This window comes from Penicillium samsonianum (assembly GCF_028829775.1).
Source record: "Penicillium samsonianum strain IBT 33392 chromosome Unknown utg000011l_segment0_segment0, whole genome shotgun sequence".
NCBI classification, from domain to species: domain Eukaryota; kingdom Fungi; phylum Ascomycota; class Eurotiomycetes; order Eurotiales; family Aspergillaceae; genus Penicillium; species Penicillium samsonianum.
This window is the reverse complement of record NW_026643269.1, coordinates 160,835-181,804: the sequence shown is the minus strand read 5'-3', so window position 1 is coordinate 181,804 and position 20,970 is coordinate 160,835. Positions and strand designations below refer to the sequence as shown.

Here is a 20,970-nt window from a genome sequence, read left to right as displayed (position 1 = left end):
TTTATAAATGTCAATACTGTTGTCGTTCTAGATCATTCAATATAAATCAGGCACCACTCTACCCTTAAGAATCCTCTCAGCCCGCTCCGCAATATCCAGCAATTCATCGTCTCCCCAGCGTCGGCCCATCAGCTCCAACCCAACAGGAACACCAAGTTCAGCAGACGCAGTCTTAGGGCTCTGCCCAGCTGTAGTCCACATGTTAGTCCAATACTAAACATCGAATAGAATCACCTACCGGGAATACAAATAGCAGGCCTCCCCGTCAACGCAGCCAAAACACCATTCCGTCCAGACTGCTTCTTCGCACCAATCTTCACAGGGAGATGTCTCTGGTGCGGATATACCAGCGCATCGATATCGTACCTATCGAAACATTGTTTCACAGAGTCTTTGAGGGCAGCAATATACTCTAGTCGACTTCGGTATGCCTCGCTCTTCAGTGAAAATGTCTCGGGATCTTCCAGTGCCGCAGAGAAAACGTGCGTCATGGCTTGTGAATCGAACTCGCCGCTCTGGGCGATAGATTCCAGTGATCGGTGCGGTGTTGACAAAACCAGTGGTGACTGCAGGAACTCGTCGAGATAGTGCTTGAACTCGAAAGCTTGTGTATCCCCCTTCGACAACAGCGTTCCATAACTCCAGTCTGGGTGACTGGATGGCGCGATGGGTACCAAGATGATATCCGCATCCTGTTCTTGTATAGAATCCAAACTCGACCGGATGATATCCTGCACGATCTTGTTCTCAGCGATATACTCTGGTTCCACAGTTCCATCTGTATGAATTTCAGGCTGGAAATAAGCCTCCAAGACTCCAATTCGAACTTGACGACCACTCCGGGGTATCGCTTCAGATACCACCAAAGAATCCCCCTCTCCCCCATCCGGCCCCTTCATAACCCCATACAAAATCCTCACATCCCCAACACTCCTCCCCATCGGCCCAGCCACATCCTGCGTCTGGGAAACAGGTACAATGCCCACACAAGACACCCTCCCAGTCGACGGCCGGAACCCCACGATCCCGCACGCAGACGCAGGCGACCGCAGCGAGTTCATCGTGTCTGTCCCGCACCCCGCGAGCCCGAAGTTCGCCGCTAGCCCTGCGCCTGTCCCGCCGGAGGATCCGCCCGGTGTGCGGGTCTTGTCGTATGGGTTCAGCGTTTGTCCGCCGAGCGAGGAGAGGGTTATTCCTTGCAGGGCGAATTCGTGGAGGTTGGCCTTTGCTAGGATTATTGCTCCTGCGGCGCGTAGCTGTGAGACGACTTCGCTGTCGTCTTTTGTGCGTAGGTTTTGGAGGGCTTGGACGCCTGCGCTTGTTGGGAGATCTACCGTGCTATAGTTATCTTTCAGGATTATGGGCACGCTGTGTAATGGTGGGAAGGGCTTGTTGGTTTGGTTGAATGTGACTGTTTCGGTGGCTTTCTCTATGGCGGTTTCTAGGGCTGCGCTGTTTATGCTGATGAGGGCTTTGAGGCTCCCGTCTTGCTGCTTGATGGCTTCGAGGTATTTGTTTACCAGCTCCGGGCCGATGGAGGGGTCTATACGGAGTAGTTCATGGAACTTGGTGATTGTCATCTCTTCTGCTTGCCACGCTAAAGAGTCCATGGTGTTTTGAGTCATGGATTGGATAGAGGGGGAATTGGTGTTGGGGTTCCCCGGATGTTGAGCTGGTGATTGACGCAATTCACGCACGCTATACATAGATCTGCAATTTGATTGACGGAGTCGAGTCTTGCTAATGCATGCTTTGCTCTGAATTGGCAATATCAATTGTAACGGAACAAGTGAGCTTGTAACTTCTATATAGTTAGATGCATGTACATACCCCCTCAGTGGACCCGGCTTCGGGTTATTCCGCTCCGATGTATACAAAAGAAACCCACGACGAAAGGGGAGGAAGAGTCATATACAGATCTGAGAAGAGTTAGAAAACTGAAGAGAAAAAAACACATATATACACACACACCATACGGTTAACAAATGGACGCCACAAACAATCAAAATGGTATAATCATCCAGACTTAGCCTAAACCCTCCAGGGCTCCCAAAGCCGGATTCCATAAACAGGACGAGAAAAGCAGAATAACATGTAACCAGCGCCTTTAAGAATGGGATAGAAGGATAGATAAAGCAAATAAAGTAAAACCGGATGGCATCAGGGGATAGGTCCCTCAAGGATACATGCAGCGATTCCGGTTGCTCAAGGGTCAAGGGTCCAATGCCCCTGCCATGTGGTGTCACAAAGACAGCCGAAGCCTGCATGAATGAGGTGACACCTGCAGGAGTCGAGGGGAAACCCCCCAGGGACCGAAAAGAAATTAAAAAGAAAAAAAAAAGAAACATCGTGATCATGATTTTCCGAAGTGCAAACACCATTCCGTCCCATTCGCGATAGAGAAAAAGATTACCCTCAAGATATGAGCCTTCTATCCATAGCTGGATCCTGTTCACGCCGGTGAATTCCCTTCTGATGCCGTTGAAAAAGCCCAATATTGGCCACTGTAGCTGTGCAAACTGGATCTGAGGCCTAGGTGCGTCCTTGGCGATGCAATCCTTGGCCGATCCGGTGAGCCTCCGTGCCATCATCAACGAGTGTCTCCTTGAACCACGGGTGCTTCAATGCCTCCTTTGCAGTAATCCTGTTCTTGGGATCGTAGACAAAGATTTGTTGTAGCAAATCCAGGAAAGAACGGTTGAATGGTGTGTTGGTAGGGATGAACTCCTATAGTAGACGAAATCAGTCAGAAGAAAGCCCGACAGACAGAGAGATGCAAGACACTTACTGTCAAAGATTTCATCGCGCGCACATACTTCCGCGAGGCCCGGGTCGTTTCAGTGTTGGGATAGTCGATCTTGCTTCGATTGAAGTACCTAGTAAAGTTAGTTCTTATCACAGAAAGATTGAAGGGGCCAAATTTACTTAGAAGCAGAGTTGAGACTCCCACCACCTCGGCCCGCCATGACTTTCTTCACCAAAGCGGTGTCGATTCGATTGCCAATGACTGATTCCATCATCGCCAGGTGTTCAAGGTTGTCATGTGTCTGGAACAGGGCATCTCCGGTGAAGAATTCCACCAGGATGCACCCAATACTCCAGATATCACATGGGAAGCTCCATCCAAGGTTCAATATGATTTCGGGGGCCCGGTAGTGACGGGTAGAGACGACAGATGAGTGGTATTCATCATCGAAGGTCGCCGAACCGAAGTCGATGAGTCGGATTTCACCATCGAGGAGAACGCGGCGCTGCCGCGCGTTACGAGCTGTGGCGTGGGAAGAGGATGGTATAGTGCGGTTGTAAGTGAAGGTTTGATAGGCGTTGCTGACGAGGAGGATATTTTCGGGTTTGAGGTCGGTATGGATAAGGTTTAGGTCATGAAGGACTAATAGGTCAGTGGTCTGAGATATAGATATAGAAGGGTTGGAGAACCTACAGGCAACACTTGTGAACAGCTGCCTGGCAAACTGCTGGATCTGACTGCTCGGGAACGGCACAAAGCCATTCCCCTTGAGGAAATCAAATACGCTTTGTCCTAGTAGATCAGTGACAATGCAAATGTGATTCCGGAAGTCGAAGCAGTCCCGAAGGTGGATGCATTTGTTGCGGTTGCTTTTGTCGTTCGAAGCCAGAGTTGACAAGACTCGCAGCTCGATTCGAGATGCGTCGCGATACTTTTGGATTGAGCGTATGATTTTGACTGCACAGCGAGACTTGCGCTGCTTGTCATAGGCTTCGACAACTTTGCCAAATGTACCTTGGCCTAGAAGTTTGATCACAGAGTCTCGAGAGGAGTTAGCATAGTCAACAAGATACCAGAGATATCTGTTTTACTCACATCGATCTGTCAATGGTGTGTCGGGTGTGACAATGTAATGGCCATCGTCATCGTCAAACTTCTTGTTCTGAGAACTGGTGTACTGATCGATCAAAATTTTGTCAGCGTATTTGCACGAAAGAAATGGTAAAGATGAAACACTCACATCGCGAACGACCGGCACAGGAACATCCTTTGCTTTGATCGGCGGCTTGGGGGGTGGGACATAACTCAGGAAAGCATCACCTGCGGTCTCCAACTCTCGTCGCTTCTGTTCGTCGCGGGTGGATTTCCGAGTGGCGCGTTTCCGCTTTTGACCGACAGAGCCATCCTCATAGTATACACCATTGCTCGCCCCCGAACTACCCTGTGAACCAAGTGAAGTGGGAGCTGTTGTATGTAAAGATGCGGTTCGATCGGTCGATAAGGATGTGGCGGAGGATTCCTCGCCGTAGTGTTGGGGATTGATTGAAAATGACGGGCGGTCATAGTGGCCCAGGTCATAGGCGGTTTCAATCCCCGTCCGTCGCCTCTTTCCAGCGGGCTGAGGAGCCGCAGGAGGTGGCCTGGCAGAAGTAGTTACAGGAGGAGCCGGGGCACCATTGGATGGCTCTGGACCAGGACTGTCATCGATCACAATGACTTCCTTGGGAAGACCATTCTTGTAGAACTCGGTCCAGTCTGGTTTCTTTCTCCGACCGCCAACGGAGGGAGCCGCGCTAGAGCCACTCTGGTGGGTCATAGCCGACGGAGTTGTTGTCGCGGGGGGATTCTCGGAGGTTGGGTGTAGGGAAGGGTGGTCGTTGTCGGAGAGGGGACGGAAATGGCGTAAGGGTTCGCGAGGCGAGTTCCTGCGGCCGTGGTCGAAGTCGGATAGGAGGTATTCGGTTGATACGAAGGGTGGTGAGGATATCCGTAACCCTGATGATGAGAAGGATGCGTTGCAGTGGCCGTGGACGGGGTGGACATTGTGCACGAAGGTATCCCGTCACACGAACGGTATGGTATGGAGGTTGTGGAGAGAAGATTGGTCTAATTTATGACCGATAGTTGGTGTCGCGCGTCACGCTTCCTCGGTGGAGACGAGGATCTCAAGGCAGGACTAGCCAGCCAGAGAAGAACCAGGCCAACAGAGATTGAGGTTGACAAGCGTGTCCGGAAGGAGATCTCTGGGGGAGACGTGCAGATGACGGGCTGAGGCGGTCGGGGGAGAGAGGGTGGGAAATATGGGTTTCAAATGCGTTGCATTTCCTCAACAATTTGAAGACAAGGAAGTAAAGCAAAGATCATTGGAGAACTTGGCGACATCTGTAGTAAACGAGGTGGGGAGGGAAGGGCATGGAGGCAAAGATGAGTGATGATGGAAGAGTCGGAGAGTTGGGACCCGTTGCCGATCAACTTGGGATTTTGGGATTTGCATTGATTCTGTTTATTCTTCTATATAATTTATAATTCACTGGCTGGAATACAAGTAATTAATGCTATTAATGTTTATATTGTTCTTTTTTAGTTCTTATTCAAGTTTCTAAATCATTCAATACCTATGTTATGCGCTATTCGCCATATTCCCTATTCTATACAATGTAAAAACCTCAACACAGAGGCCCATGCGCCTCTAGGGAGAAAAAGGCGGGATATTATCTCCTCATTCCAATACAGCCATGAATGTAATTAAAAGGACTTAAAGTCCTAGGGCCTTGAGGGGCCTTTGGGGGGGGGGGGGCCACCGGAAATGGAGCATCGCGTCCAAGCCCTGGCTTAGCCGAATCCAATCCACAAGGAACGGAGAACCTCGATGGTCAAGAATATCAAGAATACCAAGAATACCAAGATCAAGCAGTATCTCCAACATTACAACCCCTGGGAAATCCCAGGAAATCGCCGATATCAAGCCTCTCCCCTCACGTATACCACCTGACATTCCAACTGAGTCAGCGTCTAGATTGGGAAATACGCAAAATCATTGCGTAGAGGTATAATAGAACTAAAAACAGATGAATTGGTCTTCAATGGGCTATTGGTTTAATACGGGAGAAAAAAGAAAGAAAAAAAAAACGAAAACTGGGAGACAAGTGGTTGTATAGACTATAGGAAAATGACAATATATATCAATTGAACAAAACATCACAATCCCTATGTAAAGGTTGTCTCGTTGCCTGTTAGGTTACAGCCATTGGATCAATGCGACCAATAACGATTGAATTCCCGAGTAAGAGATATCTGAAAATGAGGCAATTCAAAAGTAAACCCAAGTAGATACTAGTGCCCAGGTGTATACTAATAGTGATAGTTATTCAATTGATTGACATAATAAAGAATACTCGAATGCCTTTGACCGTTGCCTTGGATCTAAATAATTTGTATTGCCTAAATTGGATATCTTTAGACCCTCTTGATATATCTAGGCCGGGGCAAATGGCTGGTGCTATCCTCTAGCATTGCATTACCAGGGTTTGCATCGACATTGAAAGCATCGAGCGACGAAAAGACGAAGTGGACTACATTGCGGGTGAAATGGCCGACCAATGGCGATTCCAGCGAGCCGATGGCACCAACATGCTCGCAACCAAGGCTGATACCTCCGTATCCAATCCAGATGGACGGGAAGCTCCATGCTTGGCGGACGGCGCTGGGTGCGTGATGAGGTGGCGCCTGGTCAGCTTCATTACTATTTTGCGACTGTAACGTGGCGGCCTTCACAAGAGCCCTTGGATGACCAGCAGTGTTTGAATCCTCCTCTCCGAGTCAATTGGAGCCGCCTAGTGTGTGGCTGTGAGAACTAGAAAGTAGCGCGATCCTCACCAGGACCACGCCTCGGGACTTGGGAGTCATAATCAGACACATAGAACATGGGATAGCCACAGAAGAGACATTGATGTGATCCTAAGAAAATCTCATTTATTGCCTTAGGGGCTAGAAGGAAAATATCCAAGAGCGGCGAGAGAATAGTAATTTACTGAGGTACAAGAAAGTTCCCACTCCCTCTATCCTCTCACGAAAGATGTATGCTCAACCTGTAGTTGAATGGAATTAAAGATCATGGCCTGACAACCTGACAACCCCCATAAGCCAGCCAACGCCATACACACGCAGAGAATGCAAGAACTCCTGATGCCCGGAGCCACAGGGCTCCCATGGGCCAACAAAGAAATTAGGGGCACAAGAAAAATAAGATTACAAACATTTATGACCTGGTCAGATTCGATCCCGATCCTCTTTGGGGTCCTTCAGGTAGCCCCTCTGCACATGTCGGGTCGCTCGTCCATCCGCCTCCAGCATGAACAAAACATCTCTAACCTGAATACCCACTCCCTTCTCTTGATCCTCACGCCATATTCCTAGGCGACGCTGAGTCTGACTGGGTGTGGATTCACCGGGACCAGACTTTTCAGGACCGGCGGTGGGTGTGGAAGGAGTTGGACGCGAAGGAGACGAGAATCCACTAGATTTACCGCCGGGCTTCAACCATGAGTATGACTTTTTGGCGCCGAACATACTGCGGCCACCACCGGACAAAGCCATACGGGCCGTCTCCACAGACTGTGCATGCTGTTGGGCTTCGGTTGCTTTGGAATCCTGCATTTTCTTCGCTTCTTTTTTGCTGATTGACTTTTTGTCAAGACTAGGCGCTCTTTCGCCGATGGGCGTCGAGGGTGCAGATCCTGTTGGATCGACAGACTCGGCTCGACCAGCCTCATCAAGAATGGCATTGCTGTTGCGTTTAGCGCGCTTTGCCGCGCGTCTTTCCTCTTGCGAACTCTCCCGGTGGATGAATGCTCTGTATCTTGCCGCATTCGACTTTGTGCTGGAGGATTCAATTGTAGCATGAGGACCTGCCAAATTAATTAGTATCAAGTCAGTTGAGTGGGTATTATGAGTAAAATCGTACGTTTCACAGGGGTTTGAGTGCTCCCCGTAGCCAGCCCAAGGGGCTTCGCGACATCTTTCCACTCATTGGGAACCACGCCATGAGAATGTGCTCGGCGACTTCGAGCAAGAGTCGACGCGTAGTCGATGACGCCCCTGAATCTTTCTTCGGTGGAAATAGATAGGAGATTCAGTATGTCCACGAGAGGGGCACCTTCCTGGTTGAGAATTGTCTGACCAGTGCGCACCACAGAAGAGCCATCCGGACCAGTAACCTCAATCGGCTGTGGTCGGCCAGGTACGGGATGGAAAAGGCCCTCCGAGGGGATTCGAACACCAAGGTCAAAACCTCGCTTCTGGAGCTTCTGTTCGAGGAGTTTTGTGATCAAGAATGGTTCTTGGATGTGATACTGTGCTCGCCTTGCTGCGATAGTGTCTTCGCGAGTCGGTTCATTAGGATCTTTGAAGGGAACATGTGCCTGGGAGGATGGGCCGGCGAAAGAATCGTGCGTAATCGCCGGTTTGATTTGAGGCAAATCACCGAAGCTGGCTGAAGCCGAGGGAGTTCCCGGAGTAGAGCCTTGAGACGTGAAGGAGGTGTTGATAGGTGGCGGGTATTGAGACTGTGGTCCTCGATGGGGCTGCGCCTGCGCATTCTGCCCTGAAAAGCTCTGTGTGAGAAATGCTTCCTCTTCCCTCACATCAATTCCAGATGACGCTAGGACATCTGTCAGCTCAGCAGCATCTGTTGTTTTGTCCACTGGGCGAGAAGGAGGACCCATGGTCCCGGGAGGAGCGGGGGCAGGTGTCGCCGTCATGTTCATATTCATGCTCATATTCATCGGCGTGCCGTTCATTGGAGATGGATTTTGTGGTAGCTGCACCGCGTTGAAGCTCGGAGAGCCGTAAGGAGATTGAGTTTGAGAAGGCGGCAGAGGTGAGAGGCGAGGTCGCTTGGATGGAGGGGGTGCAACGCCTCCGTTCACGGGGGATGCTACCGAATTTGGGGATGGCGACGAGACAGGTGGGGAGAAAGGTTGGGAGGAAAACTGCGGCGGCGGCGGCGGCGGCGGTGCCTGCTGCTGTGGATGCCGAGCTTGTGCCATTGTGACTACCGATTGAGATCAAAATTGAATGTCAGATGAGACAAAGGCTATTGCGCCGAGTCGTCGTAGCCTTGCAGATGAATCGAGGTCCACGCGTGGCCGTTAAACTGAGCGGATTGCTCGCACCACCAGCTTCCACCACCTTTGACCATTGAATTTAAACCATATACGCGACACGTGAATCGTATAATAGTTGGCTGGAGCGCAAAAGTAACAGTAATCGGGGAGACAGTGATGCGTGATGTGGTAAGGAGCTTTCTGGGTGGTCGAACTCTGCTCCGCGGATCGCGGATCGCGACACACGTGACTAAGCTTGACTAAGCTCTCCAAATCTGCGGGTGTCCAGGTGAGGTTTCGTCTGCTGCGAAAGAGATCACTCTTCTATTGAATACATCCAGTCTTCACAGGTGAATTGACGTCTGCTTAAATACCTGGAGCAGCTGCATCCACTATAGTCTTTGTTGCGCAAGTTATGGGTGTTGCGCTGACCTCATATTGAGATCTTGAGCTTTATCGTGCGACGCGGGTGCTAGTCCCCTTCAACTAGGCTTCTCAAACTCATACTAAGGAATCTGTTAATATCCTGACACCTTACCCAATTAATTCTCGACGTCATGGCGTCCAAACGCAAAGCTTCAGCAATGGGAACGGCTGTTGACGATGAGCCCGTTGACCCATCAGACGAACTGGCATTCTACTGTCTCGGCGGCGGCAATGAAGTTGGACGGAGTTGCCACGTCCTGGAATATAAGGGCAAGACAGTGATGGTAAGTCTCAGCTGGAACAAGAAATGAAGTCGCACATACTGACCCCGTTGGCTTCTGTAGCTTGATGCGGGCATGCACCCGGCGAAAGAAGGCTTCTCCGCGCTTCCTTTCTTTGATGAGTTCGATCTGAGCACAGTGGATGTTCTTTTAATCAGCCAGTACGTGCATCTCTTGTTTTATTTACATAATATACGGAATCATGGCAAGCACGACTGGACATCATTCTACACTTTCCCATATGAGGCACCTGGGTTATTTGGCAGTCTACTGCCATCAGCTGCCTCAAAGGAAGAACACATTCCCCTGCATATATATGAGAAGCCCAATACAATTCAATGTCATGCATTTATTTCTTGTATCACTGTACCCTCTTGAGTCTTGAATTCAAGTGCTTTCTCCTTCAGCGCGTTTGTTCGTTGTTATCGCAGTTGACTAACAGTATGATCTGTATAGTTTCCACGTCGACCATTCTTCCGCCCTCCCATATGTTCTCAGCAAAACAAACTTCAAAGGAAGAGTCTTCATGACTCCGGCAACCCGAGCAATCTACAAATGGCTCATCCAAGACAATGTCCGAGTCAGCAACACATCCTCTTCCTCCGACCAACGCACTACGCTATACACTGAGCGTGATCACTTGTCAACACTTCCCATGATTGAAACCATCGATTTTTACACAACACATACGATCAATGGCATCCGTATTACCCCGTACCCTGCCGGGCATGTTCTCGGAGCTGCCATGTTTAAAATTGATATTGCAGGACTTGTGACTTTGTTTACAGGAGGTGAGTTTGCCTTGTTACACCCCTTGTCATCTACATAATTATCAAACCAATTGCTAACCAACCGGCTAGATTACTCTCGCGAGGAAGACAGACACTTGATTCCCGCGGCGGTGCCCAGTGGCACGAAGATCGATGTTCTCATCACAGAATCTACATTCGGTATTTCATCTAATCCACCTCGATTGGAACGCGAGGCCGCCTTGATGAAGTCAATCACGAGTGTTCTCAACCGCGGAGGTCGAGTTCTGATGCCGGTTTTCGCTCTCGGACGTGCCCAAGAGCTGCTTCTTATCCTTGATGAATATTGGGAAACCCACCCAGAGCTCCAGAAATTTCCTATCTACTACATCGGAAACATGGCACGGCGATGCATGGTCGTGTACCAAACATATATTGGCGCCATGAACGATAATATAAAGCGACTCTTCCGGCAGCGTATGGCCGAGGCCGAGGCCAGCGGCAATAAGAGCGTGAGTGTCGGACCATGGGATTTCCGATTCGTTCGAAGTCTTCGCAGCTTGGAGCGTTTCGACGATGTTGGAGGATGTGTTATGCTTGCCTCCCCCGGTATGTTGCAGACGGGAACAAGTCGTGAGCTGCTGGAAAGATGGGCACCAAGTGATCGTAACGGTGTTGTCATGACTGGTTACAGCGTCGAAGGAACCATGGCTAAGGGATTGCTCAATGAACCTGATCAGATCCCGGCTGTCATGTCCAAGGTTTCCACTGGGCATGGTCGTGGTCGTGTTCCCGGAGTGAATGATGAGGATCAAAAAGTCATGATCCCTCGCCGTTGCACTATTGATGAAGTCAGCTTTGCAGCCCACGTTGATGGTGTTGAAAATCGTACTTTCATTGAGGAGGTAGCAGCGCCAGTTGTGGTAAGTGTGACATCCACCAGTCTATTTGCAATTTTACTGACTCTCCTAAGATCCTCGTTCACGGCGAAAAACATCAAATGATGAGGCTGAAGTCGAAACTGCTCAGCCTTAACGCAGATAAAACCGTCAAAGTCAAAGTCTACACTCCAGCAAACTGCGACGAAGTTCGCATCCCTTTCAAAAAGGACAAGATTGCCAAGGTCGTCGGCAAGCTCGCAGAGCTTGCGCCTCCATCGGAGAATGATGATGCTCAGCTCATGGCTGGAGTCCTAGTTCAGAATGGGTTCAACTTGTCGTTGATGGCCCCTGATGACCTACAGGAGTACGCGGGCTTGACAACTACGACTATTACCTGCAAGCAGCATATTACTCTGAGCTCCGCGAGCATGGACTTGATCCGATGGGCCCTCGAGGGAACTTTCGGGGCCATTGAAGAAGTTGGAAACAGCAAGAAGACTGAGGCTAACGGCAAGAACGACATGGATACCGACGACACCTTAATGCAAGAGGATGCGGACGAGGAGATTCCATCGGACGAGACGCAGACATTCCTTGTCATGGGATGTGTGTATCTTCGCCATCACTCACGCACCCGCGAAGTTGAGTTGGAATGGGAAGGTAATATGATGAATGACGGAGTGGCAGATGCAGTTATGGCTGTTCTGCTCACGGTCGAAAGCAGCCCGGCCTCCGTAAAGCGTATGAATCCCTGTCCTTTTTCACCCCTTTACTTATGCTAACTGCTACGGTTCTAGAATCGGCCAAAAACAAGCACCACCACCATCACCATGGTGAGGACGATATGGAAATCCCCTCACTTCCAAACCCTCATTCTCACTCTGGACCCCAAGAGCGGCTTGCTCGTATGCTGATGATGCTCGAGGCCCAATTCGGTGGCGATAACATTGGCCCCATTGAGCGCCCACGAGTCCCGGCTGATCTCGCACTCGGTCCACAAGAAGATGGTGAAGAGATGAACGAAGAACGAATTGCCGACATTGAGGCAGCGGAGCTGGATCGTCTTATCACAATGGGTGTTCCCGTCCCTGGTATTGAGATCAGGGTGGACAAGCATATTGCCCGTGTGTGGCTTGAGGACCTGGAAGTCGAGTGTGCGAACGCTGTCCTGCGAGACCGCATTCGTGTAGTCGTCGAGCGGGCCATTGAGACTGTCGCTGGCCTGTGGGCAGAGAGCTCGATTTATCAGGACGCGGCGCTTAGTGGCTCTGTCAACGGGTCAAAGGGGATTGAACTGGCTGATAGGAAGAAAGCGGCTGCCATTGAGTCTCATGCTTGATCTCTCTCATGTACTTGTATAATAATGAAATATCCCATCATTCACATGGTTTGACTTGACTTTTCTACATCTGCTTCGTCATTTAATATTTCTTCCGCATTTTTTTTTTTTTTTTTTCACAGAATGAAATTGCTTAAATACTTTTCCAAGGTTATGAAAGTGGACTTTTGGAGTAGATATAGAGTGCGCTCTATAGCGAGGCAAAAACCTCCTTCATTACTTTCTCCAGGGTGTCAACAATAATATCAATCTCCTTTTTCGACACGATATAAGGTGGCGCGAGCACAAGATGATCTCCCTTAATTCCATCTACGGTACCAGAGCAGCCATATAGCGAGACACTGTGCTCCGGCTCTAGACCCTTCTCCTGGATCCGATAGGAGAGACGATCCTTGGGGTCAAACGGCTCTTTCGTGGCCTTGTCTTTGACAAATTCAAGCTGGAAAGAGTTAACCACACGTTTTTTTCTTGGTCGTGCAATATCGACTACAAGGACATGCAACTTACACCCCAGAACAATCCTTTCCCCCGAATATCTCCCACGTGAGGATGACTCTCGAGTCGCTGCTTCAACTGTGTCTCAAGGTAAGCACCCATGGTCCGGACATTGTCCACCAGAGACTGTTCCTGAATAGACTTTTGCACAGCAAACGCAGCAGCACATGAGATCGGATGGCCTTGGTATGTCTGTCCGTGGCGGAACTGCCCGGTGCCTTTGTCCATCGTCTGCACAATAGAGTCACTAATCAAGACAGCGGACACCGGTGCGTAGCCACCACCCAGACCCTTTGCAATAGTCTGAATATCGGGAACAATGTCCTCTTGCTCCCAGGCATGCAAGGTGCCGCAACGGCCCATGCCGCACATAATCTCGTCAAGGATCAAGAGAGCGCCGTGTTTCTCGCAAACGGCTTTCATTGCAAGGAAGTACCCTGGTACTGCGGGTACACAGCCGAGAGCCTAGTGATTATAAGTTGGATATTCTAATAGTGTGAAGTCCAAGATTGGAAGTCATACCGCACCGACAACCGGCTCTGCAATGAATGCACACACAGTTTCGGGTCCGACACGTTGGAATTCAGCCTCTAGCTCGGCTGCTAGACGTGCCACATAGTCTGCATCAGATTCGCCCTCCCGCTTCCCACGGTATGCATAGCATGGGGAAACATGGGATACGTTCTTGGAGAGGAGTGGTTCAAATGGCTCCCGACGTTGGACATGGCCACCAACTGAAAGGGCCCCAAGCGTGGTGCCGTGATAGGATGGAAGACGCGCAATAAACCTGGTACGCTCAGTTTGGGGAGTTGGAAGCTCTAAGAAATATTGACGTGCTAGCTTAAGTGCAGCCTCGACAGCCTCGGACCCTGAATATAGTCAGCACTGTATGTGCGAACTTAACTTTTGGTTCTTGGAAGGCTGCCTTGACTCACCCGAGCTGGTTATAAAGACCTTGGATAGTTTTCCCCCAGTAGAGTCCACTAAGAGTTTGGCAAGATCCTCGGCTACCTGGGTGCCGAAGAAGGCAGAGTGACAGTAGGATATCTGGTCCATCTGATCCTTGATGATCTGGGTAACCTGCTCGTTACCGTGTCCTAGACAGGATACAGCTGCGCCACCCGTGGCATCGAGGAATTTGGTCCCATCTTCCAGAAAGATGTAGCACCCCTTGCCGCCAATGGCTTTCTTTGGGACAAAGCGTGTGTCCCGGTGGAGAATAGCGCTGGTCTTGGTTCCTGGGAGGTATATCAGAATAAGGAATACGCCAAGGTATTGCAGGCATTTGACATACCGTTGGTCATGGTTGAAGTTCAGAGGAATGTAATCGAGAGAAAGGGCGAAGAGACGAAAAGCATTATATATAGCCGTGGAACTCTTCGATGTTCACCCGAGGCAATGGCCCTGTTCTGCGGGGCTAAGTGGGTTCGGCATGCCGAGTGGAAAAAGCCGAGCCCTCAATTGGTCCGGGGACGGGGGCGGACTTTTGGCCGATTCAATTTCCTATCTGGTCTACTTAGTCTATCGTGTTCGAGTAGAAAGCTTTAGATTGGCGTTTGGCAATGACTCATGGCTTGGGAATATATTCGGGAAATATGTAACTATATATGTGCAAGAATACGCTTGGATACAGTTTAGTTTGAAGTCCTAAATAAGACATCGCATAGAGCATAGGGTTCCTATTTTTCATAGCAAAAGATTGATGCAATGGGGTTTTCTAGTAGATTTAAGATTAATATCTCAAATTATAGGCATAACGTACTATCCTATTTAATATTTACGTGCACTCAGTTGAACATTGCACATCCCCACGTCCCACCGCCCGCACATTGCATTCTGCCCCTCTGACTTGGCCACAATTCCCGCGGCCTTCCCCAGACATCTCCCCAATTCCACATCAACCCTCCACAATGTCGCATCACGCCCAAATCGAGGAAGTCTCCGACTCCGACCCAGAAGAGATCGCCCCCTCTTACGACTCTGACGAGGACCTCCCCAGCAATGCCATCATCTCACCCGTAAATATCCCGACCAAGGCTGCACCTCAACCCCAACAACAACAGATGCCCATGCCATCGATGCCAGCGCCTGAGCCTCAGCGCGAGATTCCCCGACACTTCTCATGCTTGTACCCCGTGTACTTCGACAAGACTCGATCGCGCGCCGAGGGCCGCAAAGTCAGTGCGGAGCTCGCAGTGGAAAACCCTCTTGCGCGAGATATCGTCGATGCCGTCCAGATGCTTGGCTTGAATGCGGGCTTGGAGCCTGAGAAGCTGCATCCCAAGGATTGGGCGAATCCCGGTCGTGTGCGTGTGCAGGTTAAGAACGAGGATGGTCAATTAGCCAACCCGAAGATCAAGAACAGTACGTGGTTGATACCTTTGATGGAGTGAATGGATTTGTCTGCTGGATTTGAACTGACATTGCTGCTTAGAGCACCACCTCTATATTCTCGTCGCACAGTACTTGAAGGCTAATCCTACCACCGAAAAATCACCCTACCGGCTACGAATCCGTGGCCTGCCCATGCCTGAGAAGCTTCCAGCAGCTCCTGCTGCGCCGCGGGGTTGGAAGATCGGGAAGATCCTACCTATCCATTCGCCTGCCTACAGCGGTGGTGGTGTCAGTGACAACCCCCTCAAGGACGCAATGGCCGAGATGCAGGGTATGCAGGGTATGGAGGGAATGCCTAACATGTCGGAAATGATGAGTCAAATGGGTGGAATGGGCGGACTGAGCAATATGTTGGGCGGACTAGGTGGAATGGGTGGAATGGGCGGCGAGCCCTCAGGGGCAGGTCCGGAAAAGAAAAAGAAGGAAAAGAAGAAGGTGATCAGGGCATGATTTAGCATGTCCTTTATTCCGTGTTCCACTTGCATTGTATGGCGATGGGCGTTGCTTTTTTCTCCCTAATTTTTGATGCACTCGAGAGAGGAATACTTCTTGATACCACAGATCTGCATCTGAATTGATCTCATTGTACATCCACCTCAAATCGTGTCCAACATCTACCTGATAGTTCTATGACCGTGTCTTGTATGAATCTTACATTTGACGGACACCAGTAAGTGCCTATAAACTAGTAAGAGAGCTACCAAGAAAGAATTCCAAGTCAATGCTAGATGGAATATCAATTTCAAAAAGCAAAAGCGGCGAAAACCTGCATGTATGCTATGCAAAATGCTTGGCTGTATACTTCCAAGGTTATAATTATGTGTTGAGAAGCAGAGAGCCGAGTCATGCATTATGCCTCATGCCGTCGGGTCCAGTGTAAATAGTTAGCCCATCAATTAGGGCTGCCTTAGGGAGTAGTCTGGCCTGGATAAGCAGGTCACTATAGAACGCAATGTCCGTTTTCCGTTAATCGCCATGATTCTACTTCGTAGAGCCCCTTGAATTACACCTGTCTCATATCCTACCTATCATATATTATTTTCTCTGACTCCATAGTTTCAATATTCGAGATCTCATCCTTTCTGGTATACATTATCCGAAGGCCACGAATCTCGTCTTTAAGCTTCTGCAACACTTCTGGATCCGATTCTTGCAAAGTAGCCAAGTCAAACCACTCAGGACAGTCACTGTGGTTTCGGTTCCCGCAATCATGAATGAATATCCTTGCCTGCATTTTTGATGACCAAGCTCCAGATATCGGGTCTGTCCGTTTTGGAAACCATACGACGATCGACCTTTTCATTGGCAAATTGTACGCACTCCTTTCTTTTCTGCTTGCTCGCATGGCTTAGACTAATGAGTTTGACAGTTGCAAAAATTGGTTCAACCCACGGAACATATTCACCATCTCTGAGCATGTTCAAAGGTGGTAAAGTTGTACAACTTCACCATGTCAGCCTATGCCTCTTTCAATGATGAATCATTCTTTTGCGCCGCGGCGATCATTCACAGTCTCTTGACCAACTTCTCGACATATTGGTAGATCATTGACTCTTGTTCCTTCAAAGCCCTATCCGAGAATGCGTGAGAGAATATGCGTCTCTGACGACCGTGACTAGCATTGTCTGAACACATAGTTCCCTCTGAGCCAGGAGGATTAGGGCCCAATTGCGCAGGATCTTTGGGGCCAAAGATGTCTTTCCTAACTCAGTTCGTTGGGTGAGATTCGAATGATAGGACCGCACGTTTCATGAAGTGCCGGAAGTATCTTGGCTCCCAGAGCACGGACACGATAGTAGTAAATCGTGAATGTTGATGCCGCAAAGAGCTTTGGTCTGGGATAGTCTCTCAGTGGATGGAAAAGCAGATTGCAAATGACATTCCACAGCGGGTAACCGACGACCAGTAGGAAATTAGCGCTGAGATGTTTCTACTCCATTATTGGGGTTGACTTTCAAGTAGCAAAATGGATACGCCGTATTTGTACAGCTTCGCGTTGTCTTTCATGATAAATCCCAAAATACAAGCTCTGCACCTTGATATAGGACGAAGTAAAATATTGAACAGGTCAAAGCTTCATTGAATCTGTTTAAAACGGCGGGAGCTTATATGGATGAGACTAAATGTACAGTAGAAACATTTACACTCCGTCACAAATCGGGTTTTTATCAAAATAATACATACTAACATGGGTTACACAGGGCAAGAAGTCTCGAAGCAATCAAATTGGAGCAAAATAACTCACCTCAACTCCGAAAATGGAGGTACATGTTTGTTACTCCGAACTACGTGCTGGACTTTCACTTTCTTTTTTTTTTTTCGGGGCATCAGGCCTCCGGTCGTCGAAGCCAATATGGCAAAAGGCCAAATTTTTAAGAAGCAGAACCCGATTTGACATCTCGGATTTCGGAGCCCTCCAGGCTTCCGAACACCGGGTTAATCAAGGGGGAGTGGCCCATGCTTTATATACTTTTGCAACTTATGCACATCAGCAAAGAGTACTCCTCACGAAGTAAGGGATACCGGAAAATCTGAGGAGGTACGCGGAGCATATCAACATGGGAATTACCCGAATAGGGAGATCGCCAGGCCGCCAGGTCGGGGTAATAGCTGGCAAACATTTACTAGTAGTTACTGGTAGTTCATAGGAGCTATTATGAACCTGGTGACCGGTGAGTTATTTTAGATTGATTGTCTTATAAGTGACCAGGTCACCAGGTCATACTCCCTACATATGTAGTAATGACTATAGGACTAATAGTGACTAGTAAGGATGAGAATCATATAATTTTCTTTTTCTGATCTAGTTGACCTCCCAATCTACTCATTACTAGTCAAATAAATTTATATGGATTAAATACTGGGACCTCTCGGGAGAGCCACGGTTGGTTTATAATTACCAGACATCCGATGGGGACCCAACCTACAGTCTGTCAAAGGGACTCCATATGTACTTGATTTGGTAGTGCTAATATTAGTTCGTGAGGTTGGGTCTACCGGGTTTTTATTCGGGAGGGAACAAAGGAAGATGTATTATTCCCATGCGAGGGGCAAATTTAATAGACGTGTTCGTGGGTGCCATTGTCATGGCGTGCCTCTGTGTCTTTCGGGTGTCCTCCATTTCTATACCGCCAGAGCCGACTGAAGTCCTTGACACGCAGTACTTGATTCGCACCATTCGTTTGTGGCCGTTGCAGGCTCAGTGCGGCGGGGAGAAACGCCTCGTCTCGGGCTATAGTGGGTTGGTACCTGACTCGATGCGGAGGGCCATCATATCCATTTATACCAGCAGTTGCCCATGGCTCGACTTCCATGTCCATAAATGGATTGGAGTCAAGGACGTTCATATCAGGACCTAGAGTAAACATGCTGTCTAGGTAATGCATGTTGAACAGGTGGCCTGAATTCGGGCGCACGAACAGCCGGCCCATGTATCGATTTGGGATGTCCACGAAGTGGAGCACTCCTCCCAGAGCCACAATATCGCCTGCATTAGCGTAATGCTCGATATGGCCGATGGATTGACCAAATTGATGTACTAGATCAGGTGTTGTGATCCTTTGTGGCCTTGCTAGCTTTGTCCATCGCGGGTTGTTGAAATGATTCGCTGCATTTCCAAAGGTATATACCTCTAAGTTATGGAGGAGATCGTGTGGTAGCTCATCCAGAAGCCAGTCCAGAATAAGTCCCCCTTCAATGCCGCCTTGGCTGTGAAGAAGCAGAACCACCTTGTCACATTCTGGGTCCAAGAGAGCTTCCTTGACCAAGGCATACGATCGTCGTATATCGCCAGTAGCGTATGCAAAATCCCGTTGAATCAGACATTCAATGAGATCAAAAACAATGCCCGCGCTAATTCTCATTAGCGTTTGCAAATCCGACATCCAAGACGGCACTTACGTGCGATTATGCACACCCGTCACTTTCCGGCCAAAGATATATGACAGTTGATCGATGTTCATCTGTACCCAGCGATGCCTACATAGTTCGAGTCAGCAACTGAAAACAGGATACCAGGGGGATGTCTCTCCTACCCAGCTGCAATTCCATTTATAAACAGCCAACGCTCCCGCTCATGACCTGGTCGCTCGACCACGGGCACTTGGGATACCAGAACCTGCTGGAAGCCATTCAACATCAACATGACGATCGCATAGTTGATAATAAATGCAATAGCAGAATAAGCAAAGATCCATAGGCCTGGAATCATACAGATAACCATGATCGGCAGGGAGAGCAGGAAAACAAGTTGATAAACCACGAGAAAGATATGGACCAGCACGGTAGCTCCATTGCGTAACGACGGATAGAGCTCGTCCAACTCATGGGTGCGACCTAAATGCAGGGGTAGTAGGATACCTGGAAGCGCCCATATCTTCGATACAAACAGGGACAAGTCGCTCCAGAGTAACTTGATGGGTGAGGCAGTGTAGGGCAACGGAGTACCCTCCTTACCTGGACAAGTCATTGTGGAACACTGGCAGAAGTGTAACGTTGAGATTGAAAATGGAAATGAAAACAAAAGGGTCAACCCTGTCTTGTCATGTGATACCGAAGGCGCCTGCATGCTAGGTATATACTTGGCGAGATTACACTAGCTTGTGACTATATCATCTGCTGATTGACTTACAAGATGGACTCTTTTTAGATATGGCTTTTTGCTTTCTTTCATATTCCATAATTAAACTAAGATTTATTGTTGACGTTCATGGATTCTTTCATTCTTTCCTTCATTGTGAAATGAAATTTACATCTCCGTCATCTCGCAAAGCGAACATGGGCGAGTTTGCAAGTACCGTGATGGATGTTCTGCTAATAGTCAAAGCACAATTAGATATCGACCGAGACAATGGTAGAATGAGAAAGAAGAATATTAACGAACAAAGTGAGGCTTTTTTCGACGATTGTTGCCGCGGAAAAGATATCTTCGGTTGATCTTCATACCGGCATGGCGCATTTCACTTTTATGCCATTGTGCAATGACTCTGGCGGCGGCGGCAATCGAAACGTCAGTAGGATTCCAGTATCCTGGGACACGTAGAGATAGACACCATTTGACATCGTGATGGACGGGTTCGGACGAAATGATACCGTCTCGGGCGTTGATACGAGCCACTACAAGATCCATCAACTCTTCGTCATTGTACTTGTGGTCAGCCCAGTTGAAGAAGACGGTCACCCATTGGTTTGCTCCAGACAGATTGTGTACCTCGCGAATGATTCGTCCGTTTGGATAATTGAACATTCCTCGAAGATTGGCGCGCTTCTTTGCTTTCTTTGTGACTCGAGAGGAGTCCATGGCTGAGACTTGGTTTCCCATGGTAGAAATGTCTGAGATAGAGAGATCAGAGAGACAGAGATCAGTAAGACAGAAAATGAAGAAAGAAATGAGACAAAAAAGATGGGACGATGAGATAGACAAGTCTAATATATTGAATGAGATAAAAAAAACAAAGACCATTGATAATAAAAAGGTTTTTTAATAGCACCATTCATTGTGATTGAGCGGTAGACCGATCAATAGGATCATTCCCTTTGATGATCAAGGAAGTAAA

The 20,970-nt window shown here is 48.8% G+C and overlaps 9 protein-coding genes across 9 annotated transcripts; 2 read left to right on the top strand and 7 right to left on the bottom strand.

The window, feature by feature from the left end:
• Window positions 1-11: 11 nt before the first annotated feature.
• Window positions 12-1,610, bottom strand: N7471_013988 (amidase; the record flags this gene model as incomplete). Its single annotated transcript, XM_057286706.1, has 2 exons — window positions 12-188; window positions 239-1,610. The coding sequence occupies 2 exons, from the start codon at window positions 1,608-1,610 to the stop codon at window positions 37-39; spliced, it is 1,524 nt and encodes a 507-aa protein (XP_057128775.1). The 3' UTR covers window positions 12-36.
• Window positions 1,611-2,532: 922 nt separating this feature from the next.
• N7471_013987 (putative protein kinase (Lkh1)) lies at window positions 2,533-4,562 on the bottom strand (the record flags this gene model as incomplete). The annotated part of the gene is made up of 6 exons (XM_057286705.1): window positions 2,533-2,727; window positions 2,789-2,876; window positions 2,926-3,388; window positions 3,440-3,787; window positions 3,842-3,923; window positions 3,987-4,562. 6 exons carry the CDS (start codon window positions 4,560-4,562, stop codon window positions 2,533-2,535), a joined length of 1,752 nt encoding a protein of 583 aa, XP_057128774.1.
• A 1,640-nt stretch (window positions 4,563-6,202) lies between these two features.
• N7471_013986 (uncharacterized protein) lies at window positions 6,203-6,652 on the bottom strand (the record flags this gene model as incomplete). Its single annotated transcript, XM_057286704.1, has 2 exons — window positions 6,203-6,472; window positions 6,623-6,652. 2 exons carry the CDS (start codon window positions 6,650-6,652, stop codon window positions 6,203-6,205), a joined length of 300 nt encoding a protein of 99 aa, XP_057128773.1.
• A 363-nt stretch (window positions 6,653-7,015) lies between these two features.
• On the bottom strand, window positions 7,016-8,793 carry N7471_013985 (uncharacterized protein; the record flags this gene model as incomplete). Its single annotated transcript, XM_057286703.1, has 2 exons — window positions 7,016-7,653; window positions 7,710-8,793. The coding sequence occupies 2 exons, from the start codon at window positions 8,791-8,793 to the stop codon at window positions 7,016-7,018; spliced, it is 1,722 nt and encodes a 573-aa protein (XP_057128772.1).
• Window positions 8,794-9,407: 614 nt separating this feature from the next.
• Window positions 9,408-12,620, top strand: ysh1 (cleavage polyadenylation factor subunit YSH1; the record flags this gene model as incomplete). The annotated part of the gene is made up of 6 exons (XM_057286702.1): window positions 9,408-9,560; window positions 9,621-9,718; window positions 10,014-10,348; window positions 10,418-11,229; window positions 11,280-11,928; window positions 11,985-12,620. 6 exons carry the CDS (start codon window positions 9,408-9,410, stop codon window positions 12,524-12,526), a joined length of 2,589 nt encoding a protein of 862 aa, XP_057128771.1. The 3' UTR covers window positions 12,527-12,620.
• Window positions 12,621-12,716: 96 nt separating this feature from the next.
• N7471_013983 (aminotransferase, class III) lies at window positions 12,717-14,360 on the bottom strand (the record flags this gene model as incomplete). Its single annotated transcript, XM_057286701.1, has 5 exons — window positions 14,316-14,360; window positions 13,957-14,259; window positions 13,544-13,890; window positions 13,034-13,486; window positions 12,717-12,965 (listed from the first exon to the last, which is right to left on the bottom strand). Exons 1-5 carry the CDS (start codon window positions 14,323-14,325, stop codon window positions 12,717-12,719), a joined length of 1,362 nt encoding a protein of 453 aa, XP_057128770.1. The 5' UTR covers window positions 14,326-14,360.
• Window positions 14,361-14,910: 550 nt separating this feature from the next.
• On the top strand, window positions 14,911-16,016 carry N7471_013982 (RNA-binding signal recognition particle subunit SEC65). Its single transcript, XM_057286700.1, has 2 exons — window positions 14,911-15,385; window positions 15,456-16,016. The coding sequence occupies exons 1-2, from the start codon at window positions 14,932-14,934 to the stop codon at window positions 15,863-15,865; spliced, it is 864 nt and encodes a 287-aa protein (XP_057128769.1). The 5' UTR covers window positions 14,911-14,931; the 3' UTR covers window positions 15,866-16,016.
• Window positions 16,017-18,471: 2,455 nt separating this feature from the next.
• Window positions 18,472-19,883, bottom strand: N7471_013981 (uncharacterized protein; the record flags this gene model as incomplete). The annotated part of the gene is made up of 3 exons (XM_057286699.1): window positions 18,472-19,267; window positions 19,316-19,393; window positions 19,450-19,883. 3 exons carry the CDS (start codon window positions 19,881-19,883, stop codon window positions 18,472-18,474), a joined length of 1,308 nt encoding a protein of 435 aa, XP_057128768.1.
• A 405-nt stretch (window positions 19,884-20,288) lies between these two features.
• N7471_013980 (uncharacterized protein) lies at window positions 20,289-20,735 on the bottom strand (the record flags this gene model as incomplete). The annotated part of the gene is made up of 1 exon (XM_057286698.1): window positions 20,289-20,735. One exon carries the CDS (start codon window positions 20,733-20,735, stop codon window positions 20,289-20,291), a length of 447 nt encoding a protein of 148 aa, XP_057128767.1.
• Between the last annotated feature and the right edge of the window lie 235 nt (window positions 20,736-20,970).

Excerpts from the sequence above, each read along its gene's own strand:
- N7471_013982 (XM_057286700.1), top strand. The coding sequence starts at position 14,932 with ATGTCGCATCACGCCCAAATCGAGGAAGTCTCCGACTCCGACCCAGAA. Across the intron at positions 15,386-15,455 it reads CAACCCGAAGATCAAGAACA|AGCACCACCTCTATATTCTC; the intron begins GTACGTGGTTGA and ends ATTGCTGCTTAG.